The following is a 23,345-nucleotide window of genomic DNA, read 5'->3' as shown; positions in this document are numbered from 1 at the left end:
GAAATAAGAGAGGAATTTCTTTTAAACAGTTCCATCCCTGCAGACTCTGGTCCTTTCTTGTACTAGTGAAGACTGCACAATATCTTATTCTAGTAAAAGGCATTATACATCTATAGTTAGAGACCACTCTGGGTAACACAGCATCCTGGGCTTATTCCTTAGAAAGTAACAAGGGCACTTAGACCCATATTAATTCCTTCAAATTTTAAACACTTACATGAAATATGTTTCAGTTAGGAGCCTGCTTTTCCCGTACGAGAGACATTGTCAAGATGATCTGAGTCACATACTTTCAAGAAATTAATACAATCTACATACCTCCTTTTAAAACGAACAAAAACCGTCTCCTTCCCCCCCCCCCCAAAAAAAAACCCAAAAAACAAAAAAGCAACAGTAGAACAAGAAGCCATCCACGAAGCACAGTATACACCTATGAACAACTATGACCTCTGTCTTTGTGCTGGTGTGCTAAGTCACCCTCAAGTATATAGGAAAGCATCAAAACTTTAATTTGAATTACTCGATATTTGGCAAACACATACCTTGTTGTCTTCCCAATAAAGAGCAAAACATTCATCCCCAGGTCTCCAGGTTTTTCCATACTCTGCATGAATTGATGGTTCTATTATTTTCTCTGGTTTGATGGGCCCAGATCTCCTTTTGGGTGCAGCATTGTAATACAAAATCTTGTCATCATACGATGGAATCACAGTAGGTCCTGACAATTTGATAGGCCCTACTCGTCTTCCTTTTTGATGATGTTCTGTATCTCCATTCGGTACAGAATTAAAATGATCAGTTCTACCAGGGTGTTGGAAGTCATTATTCACACCAAAATGTTGCTCACTTTTTACCATAAAGGTTTCATTACTTATTGTTCGTGCTTTCCTATCACAAAAATTTTCAGAATTGTGTATTTGATTTTCCCTTTTCCCACGTTTCTGGTTATTATTGTCTGTAGTATCTTGAACAGCAGAGTTCTCCTTGAATTCTGTGAAAGACACCCCTTTTCCTATTCTGTTTTGTATATTGTTATCCCTTTTTTTAAAGGAAATATCACTCTGGTGAGCAGCTATGGGATAACCCAAATCCTTTGGCCTATCATTTCTAGGATAATGTTTGTCACTTTTAATTTTGTCCTCTGTCCAATGTTCTAAAGAGTTGTGCCTTTCAGGACCTCTGTTTCTTGGTAATCCCCCACTTTCCAAAGCCTGCCTTGAATTCTGAATATCTCTTTGAAAACGAGGGGGCTTCTCATTCCTTGGTTGTCTCATGTCATTGCGAGAAATATGCCTTGAATGATTTTCTTTGATGCCATTCTGTTCTGTATTCATAACTTTGGGCTGTACTTGATGTGGTGGTTGAAATTGTAATTTTGGTTCTATAAAAGAGAAAAAAATATGATTTTATATATATATATATATATAAATATATAATATAGAAACAGTGGATCAGATCCTAAATGATAAAGCAACAGTATTATTCACAAAAGTAAGTAGCATTTACTCCTCAGATAAATAAATGGAACTGTCCTTTTAAGTTTAGCAGATATTTGAATTGCAATTACTGGTTAATAGAAAACATACACATTTGTCTTGGTGGTACTTAAATTAGATATTATTAAATGAGTAACAATCATTTAAGAAAGACAAATAGAATTCTGATGTGAAGAAAGGAACAGGCAGGAAAATGAGGAGAGAAAAAAGGAATAGCTATTATCTGAAAATTTTAATTCAGTAAAAATAAATTGCTAACAGCTGTTCAGCATTAACATGAAGGCAAGAAATAGAATTGATAAAATGAACTAGAGCTAATGGGAATAGCAAAAATGTCCATAATTCTGAAGACCGTGATCAATGAGCCATAGCAGGAATTATTCAAGTGCAACCATTTGAGTCAGAGCTTTAACTGACGTTAAGTGGAACAAAATTATCACGGATCTAATGGAAAGGAGTAGATTTTCTATTGCACTGTGGGGCTGGAGAAGATCACGGAGTTCTGTAGAACTTACTGTGGATTTTTTAATTTTATTTTCAGGCAAATGTGAAATGTTTTAACTTTTTATGAAACATTTAAGGGAAGAGCCAAAGGAGGTTGTAGATTAAGATGAATCTAAGAGGAATAAGCACAAGAAACAAATGAGCTAAAACATGACATTTGTGACAGAAAAGGCTCTTACTGATACCACAGAATTTCATTTCAAAATTAGTGATATTAAGGGAAATGATCTCTGGGCAAAGACTTAATACTAGAGAGCAAGAAAAACTCTGCCAAGGAAATGTTTATAAACCTTTGTATTTGTTCAGCACATCCTTTTGTCATGCACCTTCTGCAGACAACAAGCATTCCTGTGAGCAAAGCAGGAACTGAGTTAGGTGGGATGCTCACATGTGGTGTAAGTGGAGGCAAAAGTCCACAGGACAGCGATGTTATATAGCACCATTCAAACCACTACAGAAGTATTGTCTGTAATTATGGAATGCATAGCTGAAGAAAAAAAAAATGATAAATGAATTTGCTCAGAAAAGTGAAAAAGCAGTCTGGAAAGAGGTTTTCAATCAGATACTACAAAAATGCAATCCACACAGCTAACATTGCTAGCTGATGGATAACATACAGGTAATTACATTTTATAAATATCTATTAGGAAAGCAAATTTTGATAGCTCTCTACATAGCAAAAAAGACTTATTACACAACAATTAAACAGTTAGAAATTGAGTGTAGAAAAATCAGTTTAGAAATTAAAGGCTTTTTTTTTTTTTTTAAATGCTGATCTTTAATTGTTGAAGCAATTAACCTTGGAATAGAATAATTTCACCTCCTTTAAATCCAAGCTGCACTTTCAAATCTGTATTTCAGTCAAAGCCTAGCTGTTGGTGCAAGAAACAGAGACTATAGCCTGTGACTTGCTCCCACCTCCCGAGTTCTTTTAGAAAGACTACCTAGACGTGCCACCTCTCACTTGCTTTTTCTCTGATCCCATTTTTTTTTTGCGATTTGTTGCTCAGGAGATTCATTTTAACAGCAAGAGCATGAAACATTCACCAGATGCTCAGCATGTTCATTTGGAAGACTAAAGAGGCAGTTCTGCACAATCTGAAACTGAAGATATCTGGGTTTGGGTCAGTGATGTGATCAAAAATATCATTATGTTTATCACCAACTCTCCTACCTAATAATTAAAAATAAAAAACCAAAACAACAGTAGTTGTTAAATTTAAACTTCCTCGAATCTTTCAAAAGTGCCTGAAAGTTTTTTCTGACTTCGGATTTTGAGAAGATAGAAGCAACAGGTTGTTCTCAGTCCCTAAGAACCAAAGAGAGATACAGAAGGAAAACATGCCTGGTCCTTAGCAATTTTATATTCTTCCTTAATTAAGTCAGAGAATAGAATCATAGAATCATAGAATCATAGAATCACCAAGGTTGGAAAAGACCTAAGAGATCATCCAGTCCAACCGTTCACCTATTCCCAATAGCTCCCACTAAACCATGTCCCTCAACACAACATCCAGTCTTTCCTTGAACACCCCCAGGCTCGGTGACTCCACCACCTCCCTGGGCAGTCCATTCCAGTGCCTGACCACCCTTTCTGAAAAGTAATACTTCCTAATGTCCAGCCTGAATCTCCCCTGCCGTAGCTTGAAGCCATTCCCTCTGGTCCTATCACTAATGACATGAGAGAAGAGGCCGACCCCCAGCTCACTACAACCTCCCTTCAGGAAGTTATAGAGAGCAATGAGGTCTCCCCTGAGCCTCCTCTTCTCCAGGCTCTTGATAACTCTTCTCTCCTCTTCTCCAGAGCTCTTGATAACTCTTTGTTCTCTGAAAGTTCCTGTGCTTACATATTTAAGCTCGCAAAGATGGATGAACTGTTCCTTTTAACCAAAGAAAAACAAGAAGATTAATAGAAAAATCATTGTGTTCAGTAGCAGAAATAAATTAAGTGCAAGCAAAGGAAGACAATTTCCAGAAACTTTGTCAACTATTTCTGTTATCTCTCACAGTCAGAAGGCTTCTCTGTACAATCCAAACTGAAGCTACTTATTTTCAACACAAATATTTTCAAAAGATGGCATCAACAGTTCATAGCTAAAAATAAATAATACCCAAACCTGTAGTATTAAACTGTTGTGGTTTTTCTTGGTTTGTTGTTTTTTTCTTTAGGATTCTTTGCATTTCACTTAAATAATGAAATATTATGTTTAACGATTAAGGAATTAGTAGCTCATGCAAGAGACTAACCCATAATACTTTTGACAGCACTAATTACTTAGAAGTAAAAAAAAAAAAAATAATAAAATATTTCAGTAACTGAAAAAATAAGAAAAGCCCACAAGATAGCACGGTAAAAAGACTATTTTAACTTATTTGTGTTTGTTAAATAACTAAGCAAATAGAAAACTATTTTAACTTACACATATTTTTCCACTTCGTCGGAATTAAATTAGAGAAAACCTACCAAAACAATGACAACAAATTGAGCAACTGGTTTGTAGTATCTCAGAACGTCATAGGAGGAAAGGATCATAAAAACCATCTAGCTCCAATCTCTCTGCCATAGACAGGGTTGCCACCCTCTAGATCAGGCTGCCCTGGACACCATTCGACTTGGCCTTGAAATACCTCCATGGATGGGGCATCCACAACTTCTCTCAGCAATCTGTTTTAGTGCCTCGCCTCACCACACCCCTGCCCATACCCCCCCTTCTTTTAGTTTAAAACTGTTTTCCTTGTCTTAGTACTACCTGGCCATTTATCTGTTCACAAACAGAAGTACCTGGCTTAGTAATTGCAGATTCAGAAGTGATTTTAGAAGTTCTCAATAATGAGTAGTAATGAGGTTTCAGACAGAATTAGAAAAACTAAAGCATGGAAAGATGCACATAGAAAAGCAAATCAGTGCTCTCTGTGACAGCGCTCTTCTCTACAGATCAAATGAACTATTTCAGAAGAAAAAGTGATGCTGCAAAGAATTAAAAAAAAAAATAATAATCTATCCCAGTTCAGAAGAATTGCTTTCTGTTTTTTCTTCTGTGTGGACACTGAATCATTTAGGAGAAATTAATATCTGCCTGAAGAGTACAGAAGCCTAACACTTGTGATGATGATAAACATGGCATCCCAGGTAGGTAACTGTGTGCTTGGTCATATGCTTCATTATACAACTATATATAAAACCTTTGTTTCTGACCAAAATGTGTCTCTCAACATCTAAGAAGAAAAAAAACTGGCATTTTAGAGACCATATCAGACAGCAACATGCCAGAAATTCTGCAGAAGAATTAAACTTCTTTATTCAGTGGAAGTTGTATGATGTCCTAGGTAAATGCAGAAAAACCTGCCTGCCTGGGCCTTCCACAGTACAGCTGCTTACTAGAAAAACCAATTACGAGATCTTATTATCTTGGTGATATGATGTTATGTATTTAGTTGTTTCTAGTAGTTCCCCTAATGTGCATTCTACCACCACTACCTTTTTAATACTAAGGATTAGATACAAGTCTCTACTGGTAACTTACAGGACCAGATGAAATGAAAAAGCTACTGGTAATACATACACCATTTTCTGCAAACACTTGGACACACATTTCATGAAGAAAAAATTCAAAGGGGTAAGTATAATCACTGTAGGTATACTGTGACATTGCAAACACTGAATGCTCGTGTCACCTAAGCTTGAATGGACATGGCAATATTTCACCTTGAAAGGAGATTAAGGCAGTAATATTTAAAAATTTAAATGAATTAATTTTCAATGACAACAGAGGCATGAAAATGGCAGAATAGTAGCATTTTCAGTAAATGGTTTTCTAATAAGTGAATTCAGATTGCATGGGTTTTCTTAAACTTAGCAAAGAAATCTGAGATTTCTGAGAGAGAAAAACCACCTGCAATTTAGTATAAGCTTAGGTATTTCTTGGAAAGTCCATTTGAAGGGCAGTCTGCAAGATAAATTGAAGTCTGGTGTAAGAACCAAGGCGTGCTCCTATGGAATTGACACATTCAGTAAGGAAAATAAAAAATGACTCAATGAAACTAAGCTGTCTAAAGCCTGCTGACTTCCAAATAACAGGAAGTACAATTATATTTATTATTGTTTCTGTAGAATGAAAAAAGGAGTTTTCTATTAAAAAAAAAAAAAAAACAAAACCCTAAAGAATATTTTCAGCTCTTCAAAACTGATAATCAGAGAATGTTTTTTTGTGGATTTTGTTTTTGTTTCTTTTTTTGCTTTCAGAAAGCACAACTCAAGAAAAGCACACCAAACTACACACCGATCATTCAGGGAACACAAAAAAAAAAGTTAAAAAAAAACAAGGAATCTGAGTGTCACATCACAAAACGTGTCATATTTTTGGACAACTGAGCATGAAGCCTTTATGACTTTATGTAGAACTACACTTTTCTTCTTATGACATTTATGAAAACTTTTTATCTTTCGTTAAGAGGGGAAAAATCGCACAAAGCAAACTGTATTTAGGTTTATAGTCTCCATTTATGTGTTTTAAACTGAAATATATCTGCTACTATAACAATTGTTTTCTAATGAAAAAACACCACGCTTTAATACACTACAGTATATTGGCTACACGCACACTAAACCAAAAGAATCATAAAACTCCTGCTAAGCAAACATTCACCACACACTAGCAATATCATTTTAAAAGAAGCAATTCAATTCTTTCGTGGTTCTTAGTAAACTACTATTACTTACTGTTAAATTAGTAACAATAAGAAAGGCATATATCCCACAGGGATTATTTTTTATTATTTTTCCTTTAAATGCCGTACAGCCACACATAAGAGAATTCTCTCAATATCTAAACCTCTCTCTAATCTCTTAAATAAGATATCCAAGAACATATCCAAGAAAAATCAATGTGTGTAATGCAAGAGGAAAAAGCACTACCACTGCTCCGTTTTTCTTCACTGCAGAAATCTACTTCATTTTTGTTCAACAAAATGAGCTGCCAAAAGATAGATCTCAAACCTAATTTTTTATATATGCTTATGAAAATACGATTTTGAAATTACTACTTGAACACAATTTTACAAAATTTGATCTGCTCATGCAGAATGCTTCTGTATTTGAAAGGGATTTTCTTCCAAGATTTTAAATTTCTGGAAAATAAGGTGAAGAGGCACGATACAAATGCTCCATCTACCACTAATCGAGTTTAATAAACAAAGTCATAAGATTGCGGATACATTCCATAAATGAACTATAAACAACACATAAGAAAAGCAACTCAATATACTTTTTTGCTCACTTTCTACTATTTCTGTAAGAACTAGGGCCAAGTAAAATATAAACCAATAATTAACTACTTAAAAACACTTAATTTATAGGGAGAAAAAGATACTGATATAATGAAACTCACACAGGAACAACCATAACATGGTAATATATATTTGCTATTAAAAGAACTATAAACTGTTGCAATTATTAAGTGAATGCTTTTCTGCTAATAGCTAAACCGCAGCACATCAAAAATGTTTGGTGAACTCTGACATGGCTCACAGTCCATATAACTGTACCTTCCTAGCAAGAGACCTCTGAATTTGCTAGTAATTTCACTGACTCCTAAGCTCACCTGCTGACAACACATCTTCTTTGATAAAATGGGTGTCCTCTCTTTCCTGCTGACCCCTCCTTGAATGAAAAACATTTTCTGTGCAGTTTCAAAGAATTTCTAAACTTCTCTGCATTTTTTTCATTTGAATAAGCTGAAACTTTATTGCTAAGGACTTCCAGAACTATTAAAACATATTAAAGCAAAACATAACTCTGCACATGCAAGTAGTGACTGTAAATGTTCAGCTTCAAAAACAACTAGCAAAAATAATGATCAGGGAAAAAATGCTATGCTTTTATAGGAATCAGATAGTTTTAATAATTCCAACAGAAAACTGAGGTCTCAATGCCCTGACCCAGTCTACATAGCTTCATGTTTTCATTTCTAACTCAGTAATGACTCTGAGACACAAGTACACAATATTAAGCAACTAACCGTAAATTAATTGTTTCATTTTTGTAACAACAACAAAAAAAGACATTCATACACGATAACAAAAATTAACACATTCAACAAGACATCTCTGGCCTCATTTGAAATTTCCTGCATACCTGTAACAGCCAACAATTTCAACCTTTTCACCAAAAATTTAACATTAATGCCCCCAAACCTATTTGTATACATTTGTTATAAATTATAATTATACATTTACTATGATTAAATGTATACACATATATACAGACACACACCTACATATATATCTATATACTTTCAGAAATCAATGACATAAACTAGTGCTTCATAAATTCCTATTTTCCTCCCATATTTAAGCAATTTCTCTGTTCCAATACAAATTAAACATTCACAAAGGGTCCCTGTGTAAGACTAGATTACTTTTCAAGTATTGTCATTATACAGTTATTTGCACTTCCATCACAATCTCTGCGAATTGCATGTCATGTCTTTTTAGGCAGAGCTCACACCTTGCAAGAAATTACTGGAGATACTGGTGAAAAACAGCAGTACGTCCTTTTCAAAAAGGGCAATACATAACACTGCATTGAATGAAATGCTTCTAAATCTGTGAAATAAGAAACCAGAACTCCAGACAGAAAAGTCTCAGCAGTGGTGAAGAACAAGCTAGTTATATCAGTCTTGAAGGCTGATTTACCCTAAATATACATGTATTCTTCTGTCCATCCTGATTTTTCTATACTCTCATTTTTTAGCAACACAAATGCCTCTGCCAACTTCCGCACAATTCTAGCAGTCTTTAATAGATTAAGAAAGCTTTGTTTGCACACACTTAATTTTCAGTTATTGACTGAATATTTGTAATTTACAGCCTGAATCTTACAGAGAAAAAAAAAAAAAAAAAAAAAAAAAAAAAAAAAAAAAAAAACCAAACACCACTAAGGGCTCCAAATTACAAGTAGATGAAAAGGCAATATAGGAACTCTCTTAATATTATCAATGGCCATTTGGAAGGTCCCTGACAGGCTAAAGCTCTATTTTTTTCGTTTGAATTGGAAACAATTTTATTCTTCAGCTTTACTGTTTAAGTTCTCATACAAGTATTAATTTTTATGAAACCATCATCTCATTTAGAACATTCTGCAGTTTTTTCCAGTGTTTCTCACATGGCTACATTATTAGCTATTTCTGAAATTTTAAATTGATTCTGAAACATTACAGCTTGTCAGTAACAGATCTCGAAAGATTTCTTAAAAAAAAAAAAAAAAAAAAAAAAAAAAGGGCAGCAGAAAAAATGAATTGGGCATTGCAATAGGAAAATAAAACTAATAATTGTTTTCACCATTGAGTATTTTCTTTCTTTCTTTCTTTCTTTTTTTTAACACTTCTTTTGTTCAGTTTACACCACTTTTCAGCACATCATTTCTTTTTTAATTATATCCAGTGCAAGTACACAAAGTATTATTAAGAGACAACGGAGACTATTTGGGAACTCAGTTTGAAATTATTATATATAAATGCTGAGACTCCTAAAATGTACTCACTAGAAAACACCAGTTCATGTAAATTAGTATGACCTTTATTTCACTCTTTATTAAAGTGTCATTTCATAGGGAGAAAAAAATTCCAGCTCCACACAAAACTTGACATTAAATAATGGAAACAGATATTTCAATTTCACATTGCCTACTGAAACACTTCCAAGGCAAAATAACAATCTTCTTTTAATACTCAGCTTACTGTGAGTTTTACTTCAATCTCACAGCAGCCTCTAGAGACCTCAGGATGTATAAAGTATAAACTTTTTTCATTCTAATGGATCTCTCTGTTAAAACTTCCAAAGTATGAAGTGACTTAGACATAACCAGATGTCTAGATTTGTACACTGCATTCTTTTATTGCTTCTCAAAAAGAAGAGGACATTCAAGTAAAAGCCCACATTTTTTGTGCTAGATCTTAAACATTGTTTGGCTTCTCTCTGTCTAAAATACCACCTCTATCTCACTCCCTACAGCTGTTACACAAGAAAGCTATGAGAAAAAGGCTGTTAAATATATTATACTAAAATGGGGGTTTATTTGATTGGCAAATAAGAGAGAATAAAAAACCTGCTTAGCTTACTGCTCTTAACTGAGCACTACACAGAATGTGCTGTTTAGAAACTGAGGCTTAGAAACTGGAAAGAAACTCCAGTTTAGAAACTGGAGTTAGCAGTTTTTCCTTTGAACTATAAGAATGCCCAATAAAGTTGCAAGTGTCTTCATCTAATTATTATTATTAACTGGTATTTATCTAATTTGATTTCCAAATTACTAACCTCAAGGTACTTAAGCATGAAGCTATCAGCTTTTTGACAGCCAAGACAGAAACACAATCTACCACAGTGCAATTTATTTGACCTTTCCTCAAAGGAGAGGAAAAGCTCTCAAGCGCTCCTTGTTTTGCTGTTGACTGTGGCAAAACTTATAGAAGCCAGTTTCTAGATAAAGAAGAAAAAAATCCACCAACTCCGCCAAATATTGATTCCAGATACTTCAATTTCAATAACTTACCCTCTACAGTTAAAGTACCCATTTTGGATTCTAAGAAATCAAACAGTGTGCTTGGTGCAGACGGTCTGGTATTTCCTAGCTCTTCCTCATCTTCAGGTCTTATTCGGCCTCGGCCCTTTCCTTTACCTGTAAACATTAAACAGACCTTTTTCAGGGGTGAGGGAAGAGGGGAAAAAAAAATAACCAAACATTTTTTCATTATTAGACTTAAATTACAGCAATTTTGTACTCTGGTAAAAAAAAATCTATTGCAATAGAGATATTTTCCATGTAAGGTGATTTCAAATCCAGAAATACTGTAAAGGGGATAATACACAGAGGCCTTCTCTAAGTATTCTCACTCAGGTTTACAATGCATTCTAACTTGTTAAAAAAATGTAGATTTACTTTACATAAGTTATATACATTACTAATATATGGTAAATAAATTCTTTTGCTCCTGAACATTTCGTTTTAAGGCTCATCTTTGCAAGTTGTACCTCTAGGTGGTGGTCCCTGAAGGGGCTTTTGTTTACTGCTGTTTAGAAGAAAATTTAATGCTGCCTCTAGGTTGTTACTGTTATCCATAAGTGCCTGTCTTGCTGCTTCTTTACTGAAGCCCATCTCAGTTATGTGTTTTAGAGCCTTTTCATCAACCTGTAATAAAAGATAAAAACAAATAATCATAAGCTACCACAGACTATAAAACCACCAGGTATTACTTTAACCTTTCATTAGTAATTATTTTTTTCCATATTGCATTGATGATCAACATTTTAGATTAACATATGGCATTCATAGACGAGTTCTCTTTTAGTTCTAAACAACTAGACAGTAGAGACTTCTTTTTCCAATTATTTTTGCATAACTTGATTTTTTTTGTTGTTCTAATATTAAGCAGTTTCAAGCAGAAATTCCTCTTTTCTACCTCTTTCTTCATTGTACAGTGGAACAATCTGACAGACTATAACATACTTCAATGAAAAATAAAAGGACTGAGTAGTATTAATGTAGTCTTCATTTCTCTTTGAACCCTTTCACAGCATTTATAAACAACACCAAAAGTGGTTACACATTTCTTAAAACAAGGAGAAGATGTTATCTGAAAAGGTTTCAATAGAAACAAAAAATACAACCTCCCTCTTCTGAACTGTATATAGTATGATCAGAAAAAGGCCAAGCAAGAATCACAGACTGTGCTTAAAGGCCTCAGCTGGGACTGCCTCTTTTAGTGCGGACATGCATTAAAATGGGGCCAGGCTTTCTGCCTTTCTTCATCCCACACCCAACCCAAATGATGCCAATTATCTATCCACTACAACAGCATTACTAAAACTTCTCCTGAAGTCTCTATCCATTCACTTTCTGTTCAGCTACACTATATGCTCTGGGACAAGAGCTATAAGCAGATCTCCTATCTGGGCAGTGGCATAAAACTGGTGTCCATGGCTATTGCTTCAGTTCAGAGACTTAAGTAAGCCAGGAGATATAGCAACTCTAAGAACTTCAAAAACTGTGATTTGAAACCCAAAAATCACTGTAATGAACAAGACATTCTTATGTTAACTGCTTTCATGCTCTTAATTTCACTTCTTAATTTCAAAATTTAACAGTATTCTTCAATTTAATGTCCACAGATTGAATACCATTTAAAACATATTCAAAATCCAGTGGCACTGAAACACAACATGAATGCCTATATGAGATCATCAATGTACTTGAATTCAATTTTCAGTTGCCCAAATAAAATCTTACTAAGGCAGTATAATGGTTCTTCATCTGAGCCATTTGCTGAGATTTCTGTGCATGACAACAAGGATCCAACACAAAAAATTGCTGCTTTCTACTGCCTCAGCAAGCGTGCTTCACACTTCTCCCTCTTGAAGATATATAGCTGCTTTGAATCAGGAGAGAAATTTCAGCTTATTCTATATCATTGCCTTTCACTGGTGGGAATCCAGTTCATGACAGTTATGTTCATCAAAGACTAGCAAGAAGCGAGGGCTCATATGTACACTTCTAGTACTCTAAGCAATGGATTAAAAAAAAAAAAATTTGTCACAACCTGAAACCCAAAGGAAAAGAAATTTCTCAGATACGAAGACTGAAAAATGAAGGAATATCCTGACTACCTTTGGACATCAAAAACTTTCCCTTTAACTCATTTACATAGCACAGATATTGCTGGTTCTCTCATAAAGAACTGAAACAGAAAAGATATGCCCTACAAGTCTGCACAATCTATTGTCTGTCTGCACAGAAATAGGAGAAACCACTATTTTGTGTCTTTTTCTGTGACACGGTGTTTCAACTTTCTCCTAAGGCAACACACTGGACAGATGGAATAAATACATTTACTCTTTCTATATTTACATGCAAATTAACTACATACATAAACATTCAAATCAACTCCATATCACAGTCCTACAAACAACCAAAAAAAGACCTCTTATCTGCTGCTAAAATCATCATTTACAACTGAAGGAGGCTGTCTAGACTTGGTAGGTTCATATTCTTTTAGACAGCAAAGTACATTAACTGACATTTAGCTTGAAAAAACTGGAAGTACTGCCATTTTACAGTACATTGTAAAGCAAATCCCCTGCAGATCATAGAAAAATAGAAAGTAAGTATTGCCCAACTTAAATGGAAGAAGGCCACTGGCGGTTTTTTTCCTTTGCTTTTAAAGTCTATTATGTAGATATAGCTGTCAGTAATGACAAAGGATATATTAAATAGAAGGATGATTAAAAGACCCTTTAACATCCATGTTTGTACAATTCTACATGTAAGTCTTAATGGATCTGTATATTTTTCAGCATAGTGCTGAAGATAGCACTGCTGGAAGCTCTCCAAGTTGTAAGGAGATAGCACCTATCTGACAATCAAAATTAAAATAATCACTTACTGTTCTTAGATGTCTTCTAACTGTTAAATCTTTGGTAAAAGTAAAGCAAGGTGGAAGACATTTCAGCTATTTATTGTTGAATCTACAGTCATTTACAGTCAATATTTCAATATTAGTTCACTGAATTATTAAGTAGTGAAATCAATTTCAGTCAGCCTGCTTTCATAATTTAAATCATGTTCATTAATTGTTATTGTGTACTTGGGATTAACTCTCCCACTTACATCAAATTCATAGATTACTAAAGCAAGTGAAACATACTTCAATGACTGCTCATCTTATACCCAATTAATTCAGTGCAGCAATGTTAAAAAATTCTTCTCAGTAAGCATGAAATTATGAAATGCTCTGAAAGTGATTGCTTGGAATTCTGAAGTACAATTCAGATTCTCCAATGGTAACACTTTTTACCCAAAATATTATTTGCAACTACATCAACATTACATAGAAGTATCACAACAAAAGTATTCCTATTTCAGCACTTTCAGTGTCACAAGTACAATTTTGTTTTCTCAATGTCAAATGAATGGTTTAAAATTCTTAACATAAATATTAACTCAGAAGTTACAATGATATTTCATTTGATGCACTGAACTCAAAGGATGAAAGTCTTCTTGCCTACCATGAATTAATAACTGTTGATGTGAAAGAATAGTGAGCTTATTTGAAGAACAAAATTAAAACAAGATTGTAATGACCTATACAATACAAAGAACTACTTCTCCTTTGTGATGACATTAAAAGAACATTAAAACTTCACAAAAATCACATTGAATCTCAACTACATCAGAAGGACACAAAAGGAAAGCTCTTTTTCTTCAGGGTTTTTTTGGTTTAATTTTTGTTACTTTTGCTTTTTAATAACAGAGTTTATGGTTCTATTTAAATCTTATACCTTACCAGTTCTCTGTAGACACCTTCATTTTTTCCCTCAGGTTTTGTTATCTTCTCTTTCTGGAAAAGTTCCCTGTTTCGATTCCCTCCAGCACTTACACTAAGATTACTTCTGCTGTTACCACCACCTCCTCCGAATGTCTTGGTCTTTAGATGAGCACAAAAATAACATTTTAGCAAATGGAACTCAAGAAAATAAGCCTTAATATTTAGCTATTACAAGAAGTGTAGGACATTTGATGCAGCTGTATTTGTAGCGATTATACTTTGCATCAACAAGTAAAGCTCTGATCTACACACATACACCAAAAAGATTAATTTTTTAGGTAGGACTTCTTGATTATTACCTGACGCCTAATTGAGGCTCTCAAAACTGTACATAATTCTAGTTTTTATGAGTTATCAAGCAAATAATAAAAAAAAAATCATAATTTCTATATCCTAAAATGGAAAGCCATGGGCAGGCAGAAAAATTTGGCACATTAGAGCAACATTTCCTAGCTGTTCCATCAGATGGAACAGAGAAAATCACAGGATTTTCAGAACTGAAAAAAGCAAATGAGTTTCAGTAACCTGTTTAATTTTCTTAGTTTATATATATATTTTTAATAGAGGTAGCAAAATAAAAATTATATCTACAATAAAAAATTATGATACATTTATTATTTTTATTCAAATAAAAACATACTTAGAAATCTGAAAAGGTTCAGTTTTTGGCTCATTCTTAAAGATATACATGAACAGAATTTTAAGAAGGCAAGCAAAGTACTAGTCAGTGAGGAGACAAATACTGAAAATAACAAGAAAAGATCAATTACACAAAGCAAAATGCTACAAATGCATTCTAACCTCCTTGCTCTTCGCTACTTCTGCGATGGCAGCTGTTCTTTGTTTTTCAAATTCATCGTTGTCAGCAACAGGTTTTGCAGTATTTGTCATTTGCAGAGTCTTTCTGCGATCAAGCTCTCTGCTATCCACTTGCATGTGAGATGCACATTTCTGACAACACAAAGTAAGGCTTTAATTAACTCTTATCTACTCCCACTTGCAAATAAACAAACAAACCCAAAGCATTATTCTGCTAAAGTAGTACAGCTTAAGAAAAAGAACACAACTGTGGACATCTAGCTGCCTTTGCTAGTGCTACTCATCCACCAGAGATGCCAAAAAGAATGACTTTTTTACTTTCAACATATTTCATGATACAGCTAATATGATTTTTGTAAGTACCTTTGTCGTTTAAGGGCATTTGTTGGTGTTTCCAAGATACTGTAGTAAGAGTCAAAGATCCCGTAAACCAAACAAAATTGTTAGGTTTGAAACTGTCAATTTATACATTATGTTTTTCTCTCAAAGTGTCAGGATTGAAACCTATATCTCCTCTTCTCCTCTCCCTTTAAACAAGATTTTTTATTTATTTATTTTAATTCAAATCATCACAATATGAGGTGTCTTGATAGCCTTTATCTAAATGGAACTAGCTCTCTTTATCCTATCTCCTAATACAGATTGTTCCATTAAACATCATCATGACTATAACTTGTACACCATACCCAAATTACAAAAAAATATACTCTACCTGCCCAAAAGGCAAAAAAGGGGGAGGGCCACCTTCTGTTCCAATATTACTCCTACTGTGTTTTGCTAAACTCTGTAAAAAAAAGTTGTTGATTAAGAAACTGCAAACAAAAATATTATTTGATAGATATCAACATTGCAGAAAACACATAAAATGTCCAAGACAAATATTTTAAGCATGACAAATAAAATATTTTACATTTAAAATCCTAGGGCAGTTCACATAAGCATGTAGAAGGCTGGATGAGGGGCACAGAAAAGAAGAAAACACTCAAAACTGCAGAATCATCAAAGCAATAGATACAGCAAATGCAGAAAATTGAGTTTTATCCCAATTCTACAACAATAGAGCAAGGCAGCACACAAATAGGTAGCAGATTTTTTTATATATATTTATAGCACCAGACATTTGCTTCTACAGGAAGCCATAAATACAAAGTTTTATCAGGTTTAAATAGGCTTCATACAAAGTGAGCCTAGGGAAGAGGAAGGTCTTACTGACTTTATCAAGGTACACAAGTACCTGAAAGGAGAGTGTGAATAAGAATTCAGGCTCTTCTCAGCATTGCCCACTAACAGGACAAGAGGCAATTGGCACAGAGTAGAACCCAGGACGAGCTGTATTATGTAAAGGTGACTGAACATCAGTACAAGCTGTCCAGAGAGGCAGTGGAGTCTTCCTCCTTGAAGACCATAAGCTGACCTAGCATCAACATAGTCCTCAGCAACCTGCTCTGGGTGCCCCTGCTTGAGCCAGGGATTGGATCATGTGACCAATCTCCAGAGGTCCCCGATAACCTCAAACGTTTTGTTTACATTTAGGTTCATCAATTATACAAATACTGAAAAGGATTAGTTAGCATAATACAACTCTGGATGCCAGGTGATTATAAGGGCTGGGGCTATATATCCACTCCCAGAAAAATACCTTGTTTTGTCATTCTTGGAAACAGAATACTGTGGCAGCTGCATATTTCCTATGGCATTATGAAAATTACAGTACATATGCTGAACTGATCAGTTCTTTAGATACCCAAAACCGTAACAGTTAGCATAATCATTACTGATATTTAGTATCTGCAGTATAGAAATGATATAAATAGCTAGTCAGAATTGGTAACTTAGACTTGAAAAACAACAAGAAAAGCATTCTCAAATAATATAAATTACTAGTAACTACTAACACCAAAACAAAAAAAAGAAAAAAGAAAGAAAGAAAAAAAAACTTGAGACTACTATAAAACATCTGCTCATAGTTGATGCAAAATTCTTTTGGGCTTTATTGTTGTTTTTTTGTTTTTTGAACAAGCATACTCGTATTTTACTATATTGGCTCATGACATGAGAGGCAGATGGATGTTGGTGATGTAACAGTAGAGGATGAACCTTCTCACCAATATTCCATTACATTTTGTGGCCATGTGACAGATGATGACTAAGGGGCAGCCTGACTGAATGGTATCTGACATGGAAGTGCGTATGAAGCAAAGGTGTATTACTGAATTCCTCTACGAGGAAAAATTTGCACCCAGTAATATTCATTCAGCAATGCATTCATTCACCAATGTTTATGGAGAGCAAACAGTAAATGATAAACACAGTGAGGTGGTGGGTGCTGAATTTCAGCACTGGCAATAGCAACATGAAAGACAAGACATGCTCTGCAAGGCCACAGAGATTTCTCACAAACATGGCATGAAGGCTCTTCTTCATCATTGGTGAAAATGTGTAGCTAATGATGGTGACTATGCTGAAAAAAAGTGTTTTGTAGATGAGAATTTGCTCTATCAACTAGTGTTATTGCTCTTCGTACTTCTTGTAGTTTCCAGGGAAATAAATAGGAGGCATTACTTTCAGATCAATATATGCATATCAGAACTAGAAAAAAAAAAAAAAAAAGAGATAGATCCTTAATGCTGTTAAAATGTCTTAAAATTTTATTTCCTATATTGCATCTATTTATTTTTTGGGTTTTTTTTTTGCTGCTGTTTGATTTTGTTTTTAAACACTGGGACAGTTGTGCGTGATTACATGGATCACTTAATACTCTGTACTGGCAAAGACTTCCTCAAAAAAAAAAAAAAAAAAAAAACAACTTTTCTTCAATGTATTTATAATCTTATGTAAAATTCATTTGCCTCCATCATGTGAGAACTGCAGTATAAATGTCACTGTATTTTAAGCCCTTATAATATTATTATACTATCAGGGAATTTCTTAAAACATGTAAAATATTATTTTAGCTAATGTTGTACTACGCTCAGGCTTTTTGGTTCACTCTTTTGAGGTAAGCTACTTTTATTCCAGAAGCAAACTACATTTTTTAAGTCATCCGTGATCATTTACTGAATCCAGGGCAAAAAATAAATAATAAAATTCTTTTCCTTTTTTTCCTGGAGCAAAAAACAAACAAAAAAAAAAAAAGAAAAAAGAAAGAAAAGAGAAAAGAGAAAAGAGAAAAGAGAAAAGAGAAAAGAGAAAAGAGAAAAGAGAAAAGAGAAAAGAGAAAAGAGAAAAGAGAAAAGAGAAAAGAGAAAAGAGAAAAGAGAAAAGAACGAACTTGATAAACTATTCAATGAATTATTCAAAAGAAAGCACTTACAAGTGCAGAAAGCATAAAATTCTAATGCTTCAGCACCAATTGGTTCACTTAAAGTGCTCTCTTTGAATTACAAGCAAACCAATGGCTGATGACTGCAGTAAACTCCTCAGCTATTAACTAAAGCTGCACAGTACAACAGCCATTTCATGGGCACGGCAAGGCAAAAAAAGAACCTTCACAGCCAAGCTCCTATTCATGTGCCTGAGCACACATCTAGCATTTCAGTCAGGATTCATTTCACCCAGCTCTTTACAGCATCTAAAAATGTAAATGTCTACATCTGAGTTAGTGACATTAGGTTCTTTTCAGAAGCAAAGATGGCAAATGGGATCTTATAAGGGATTATGTCATTCCTCACATGCATCACACCTTAAAACCTGCCTGATCCTCCCTACTGACTGTAAAATGAGTCTAAATCCAATAGACTCATTATAGACATCATCTGAGGTTAGCCTAATGAATGCTATCCTTACAGCATAAGCCACCCAAAGCCTGGCTCTATAGTAAGTGTGCTAATCTGTGAAGCCACTGGTGCCAAAGCAATACCAAAGGAGAAAAAAACCCAACAACGACAAAACAAACAAACAAACATGATAACCAGAAAACTGGGAGCACTATGCAAAGATTATTGGAATTGCATTCTCATCAAAATATATCCATGGCATATTTTCTTCACTACAACTAAATTTCTAGGCAAGAACTACCTTACAATAAAGTTGAATGCTACAAAGACTATCACCCTTATTCCACTTGAAGTACATTACATTGTCTGGTAACACTGCATTAATTCCATGTATGCTATACTTACAGTGTAAATATTCTACTACTGAAACCTGATTCCTCCCCAGAGTAATTACCAATGTCATATCGAATTATACAAAACAGTAATTCATCTATGCATCTAGAGACTGACAGAAACAGGTACCAGGGCAAAAATTTAATTTTGGACAAACAACTTTAATCATAATATGTAAAAATATTTGACTTAAAAGCACTGATTTTTAAAACAAGTATAAAATCAACTAATTCCATCTTCTACACAAGAAGACCAATTAGCACTGATCAGGCGCACTGGAAAGAAAGAACTGGCTTCAAAAAAGTAATTTGCAATAGCTTCCTGACTTCCCATTCAAACACAGTTCAGTATTTCTTGACTGGCATGATTAGGACTGGCAATGTGCTTATTCAAATATCTTTAACAGTTGACAGTCTTGCTATTTGTCAGTCACTCTTTTTTTGTAAAGCTTCCAGAACAGAAAACATCAAGCTCATATGTAAACTACTATTGAAGTAGCATCTGGCTTCTATAGACTTGTTTCAGACCTATCTATCTAGTTGTCAGTCCGGATATAGACCTGGAACTAAGAGCTCCAGTGGCAATGCTTCAGCTGTCCAAACTGATTTCTTGTCGCCCACAGCTTTGCTGCTGATATGGTAACATTCTCACTGCATTCCTGACAATGCACCATGAGTTGTTTAGCTAGAAAAATAAATGGAGACTCTGGCAAACTCTCTAAAGTTCCCTGAAGAGGGGAAGGAGAGATGGAGGTGCAATCTCTGCTCCCGGGGAACCACTGGCACAAAGTTATGCCAGGAGAGGTTCACTGGATATTAGGAAAAATGTATTTACCACGAGGGTAATCAAACAATGGTACAGGCTTCCTCTCCTAGAGAGGTTGTTGATTCCCCATGCCTGTCAGCGTTCCAAGAGACACCTGGATAGTACCCTCAATAATACACTACAACTTTTTTAGCCCTGAAGTGGTCAGGCAGTTGGACTGGTTGTTCTTTGTAGGTCCCTTTCCACTATTCCATTTGAACTGCAAAATGAAAACAGAGAACTAAAAGGATAGCAGTAGGGAATAATTAAGTTACCGCACTGTATCTAATAACAACAGCAACAAAAGTAATTAAAAACAAACTCTTTAAAACATACCCAATTTTACTGGCTTTATGCAATAGCAAATGCTGAAAAACTTGCTTTAGTCAGCAGCATGGTTATAAAGCAGTTTGCTTTCTCGTAAACAGAAAGCATTCCATAGTTATTTCTTGACATTCACCTCAAAAGCAAATTAGTATTTAGAGTACAATATTTCTTTGTGGAAACACAGGTAGAATAAATATGAAAACAGACCTTCCAAAATGTCACTAGCGAAACAAACATGGAAATAAGACTGTTCAAAACATTATTAACAAAGTTAGTTGATTCTATTGACTCTTCTCTTTCCAATTAGTTAGCATTTTTAATAATGTATTAGTTCAGCGTGCCCCTTATCTTCTACTCAACAACCTTAAAATTCAATGTTTTGGGGTTTTTGGGGGTGTTTTTTTTTTGTTTTTGTTTTTGTTTTTGTTTTTTTTTTTTGTTTTGTTTTTTTGTTTTTTTTTTGGGGGGGGGGGGGGGGGTAATCTGGAGAGAGAATTCATAAGATTTGTACTACATATGAATAAAAAAGACAGATGAGATGCTGGTCCCAGAACCTTCTCTTTAGTCAGACAGACAGTTTCATCTAAAACTAGAAATGATGGGGAAAAAAAAAATGCCAAGCACACTGTCCATTCTGGCTGATTCTGTAACTCAAATGTTTTACCAGTTTTGTCCGAGTTTGCTCAAATTTATAAAATGCAACACACCACCAAAGAAGGCTAAGCCATAACGACAAACAAACCTATCGAACTTAGTATCATCAAAAATGCGCTTCACACAGAAACAAATACCATCTTCATAAGAAGCTACTCTTTGCTTCAGAGATACAGACTAAGCATATATGTGTGACTCTATTTTACCAGTCACAATTTCATGTCCTAGGCACTTCCACTTGTGAAGGAATTCAACAAGTCATTTTCCCACAGCAACTTTCATTCTATTAAGATAGTCGCTTCACTAATAAAGGAACTTACAAATATTTGTGGCTTGCTAAAAGACTTAAAAAGCCTCCAATTCAACTTTCTAATCACAGCTTACCTAAGGCATTGATGAAAATTGCAGTATAGGATTCTTAAATTAATAATAATTTCTTAATATAGTAACTTGAAATTACTAACTTCAACACTTCTTATAAAATTCCTGTACTTTTTCGTAAAAAATTATGCAGTCTGTAGACTGTAACTGTAAAAAAGCTGAATTCTTTAACATTTAGTATTAAAAGCAGTGTTTAGAGAAATGATTAAGCATTACTGCATAATGCAGTCAGTACGGTTGACAAATGTTTTTAGGCCCTGCAGTCTACTAAAGGAATCAGTTCCCATGCAAAGATGACTTACAATTTCATCAGCAACATTAAATATAAGACACATATTTTGCTTAATTCCTACAGATACTTGGACAGTAAAGTCTAAATTCTTGTAACAGAAAAGTTCACAGCCAACATGTTATGCTTCACGACGTTAAATGCAATTTGAATCCTGTAAAACAAAGCATTTCCAGCGGTGTTACCTCACCCTTTGCAATTCCCACTTTTCTATAAGATGCTCCACTTCACCTCCAAGAACTGCAGTGTTACTATCATCCAGCAGCAAGAATCCATTTCTTACTTCAATAATTCCAGAAAGTTTAATTTTTGTTCCAGGTGGAGTGTTCAAGCTAGAAGCAGAAACAAAACCAAGTATTTCAAAAACGTTATTTAATATTCTGCCATCAAAAGCCTAGAAAACTATACTCCCATTATACTTTCATCATTGTTGTATTCCATTATAAATGATTAGTATCAAAAACCTTCACAATAATTCCTTCAGTACGCACAGCAGTTTTCAATAGCTTTTCTGGAACACTTCCCACTCATTATACAAAGATGCCATATTGCAAATTACATTCTAACAGAGATGAATGTTTGCAAATTATCTGTTTGGTTAAAATGCAATTTAACAGTACCAAACTAAGGATGCGATTTGTCTGCCTAACAAAAGATGTCTCAAAGTCAGATGTCTAAGTTCCTAATCCTAGTATTCATTTATAGTTGAGCAACAGAGGATTTCTAGATGCTTAATCAACTCATTTGTTTCAGATGTTTAACTCAGGAGGAAAAAAAAAGTAGTTAGAAAACACCTTCTATACACTACTAACAGCCAGGACTGTTTCAGAATAAACATAGACTATGCACCTTGCGGTGCTTCTTCTCTCATTATTCTTTGCTTTAAAATCAGATAGAGTTTCTCTGTGGACAGCTCCCACAAGTAGGTACCTATCTTCTTTGCATTTGAATCCATCCTATAAGAACAACAGCAGATGCATAGAAGAATCACTCATTTCCATGTCCTAACTGAAAGATATGACAAGCAGCAAAAGCTCGAAAGAATGATTTTTATTGCAAGACACAAAAGAGGACAGAGTCAATTATAACTTTCCAAATAGGAGACAATAACCTCTTCAAAATATCATAAAGATATCACTGCAATTACAGAACAGTGCCACACACTCAGGATCAATCACAGTGGAGTCAGCCAATTTTAGTTCTAGTGACTTCAACCTCAGCAATATTAATGGATTTTCTGTATTGTTCCAATAGAATAAAAAATGGAAAAGCTTATATCAGTACTACACAAAGTGAAGAGCTGTGATGTTTTGGAGATCTTATCTAAAACCTTTCAGATTAGGTCTTCGACAATCGTGCGACCTAGAATCTATTCACACAGAAGTGTTTGCCTCCCTTTTCTGCTCTTTTTACATTCATATTGGAATGGGATATTCTAAGCTGTGATTGCTCAAGCTAAAATTGAAGTATTATTAAGTGCCTGACTTTTAAAACAGCATTACTCTAAACTGCAGGCTGGCTCTTACTCAGAAAAAGCAGTTGAACAGTAAAAGGAGACATTTAAAAACAAAGCATAAAAGTCTGC

At 34.5% G+C, this 23,345-nt stretch overlaps 1 protein-coding gene across 3 annotated transcripts in view; it reads right to left on the bottom strand.

Moving 5' to 3' along the window:
- Positions 1–23,345, bottom strand: part of TDRD3 (tudor domain containing 3) — a gene marked incomplete at both ends in the record, with an annotated part of 94,834 nt that overhangs the window by 17,966 nt on the left and 53,523 nt on the right. For all 3 annotated transcript variants that reach the window (XM_079549790.1, XM_079549791.1, XM_079549792.1), the window contains 7 exons: positions 543–1,381; positions 10,549–10,674; positions 11,028–11,184; positions 14,336–14,476; positions 15,179–15,328; positions 15,909–15,980; positions 21,951–22,092. In XM_079549790.1, the coding sequence (XP_079405916.1) occupies positions 543–1,381; positions 10,549–10,674; positions 11,028–11,184; positions 14,336–14,476; positions 15,179–15,328; positions 15,909–15,980; positions 21,951–22,092 (1,627 nt within the window). The remainder of the gene's footprint in view (positions 1–542; positions 1,382–10,548; positions 10,675–11,027; positions 11,185–14,335; positions 14,477–15,178; positions 15,329–15,908; positions 15,981–21,950; positions 22,093–23,345) is intronic.

The sequence above is a fragment of the Tetrao urogallus genome, assembly GCF_951394365.1.
Source record: "Tetrao urogallus genome assembly, chromosome: 1".
Taxonomy (NCBI): domain Eukaryota; kingdom Metazoa; phylum Chordata; class Aves; order Galliformes; family Phasianidae; genus Tetrao; species Tetrao urogallus.
The sequence above is the reverse complement of the archived record's forward strand: the minus strand, read 5'-3'. Positions and strand labels throughout refer to the sequence as shown.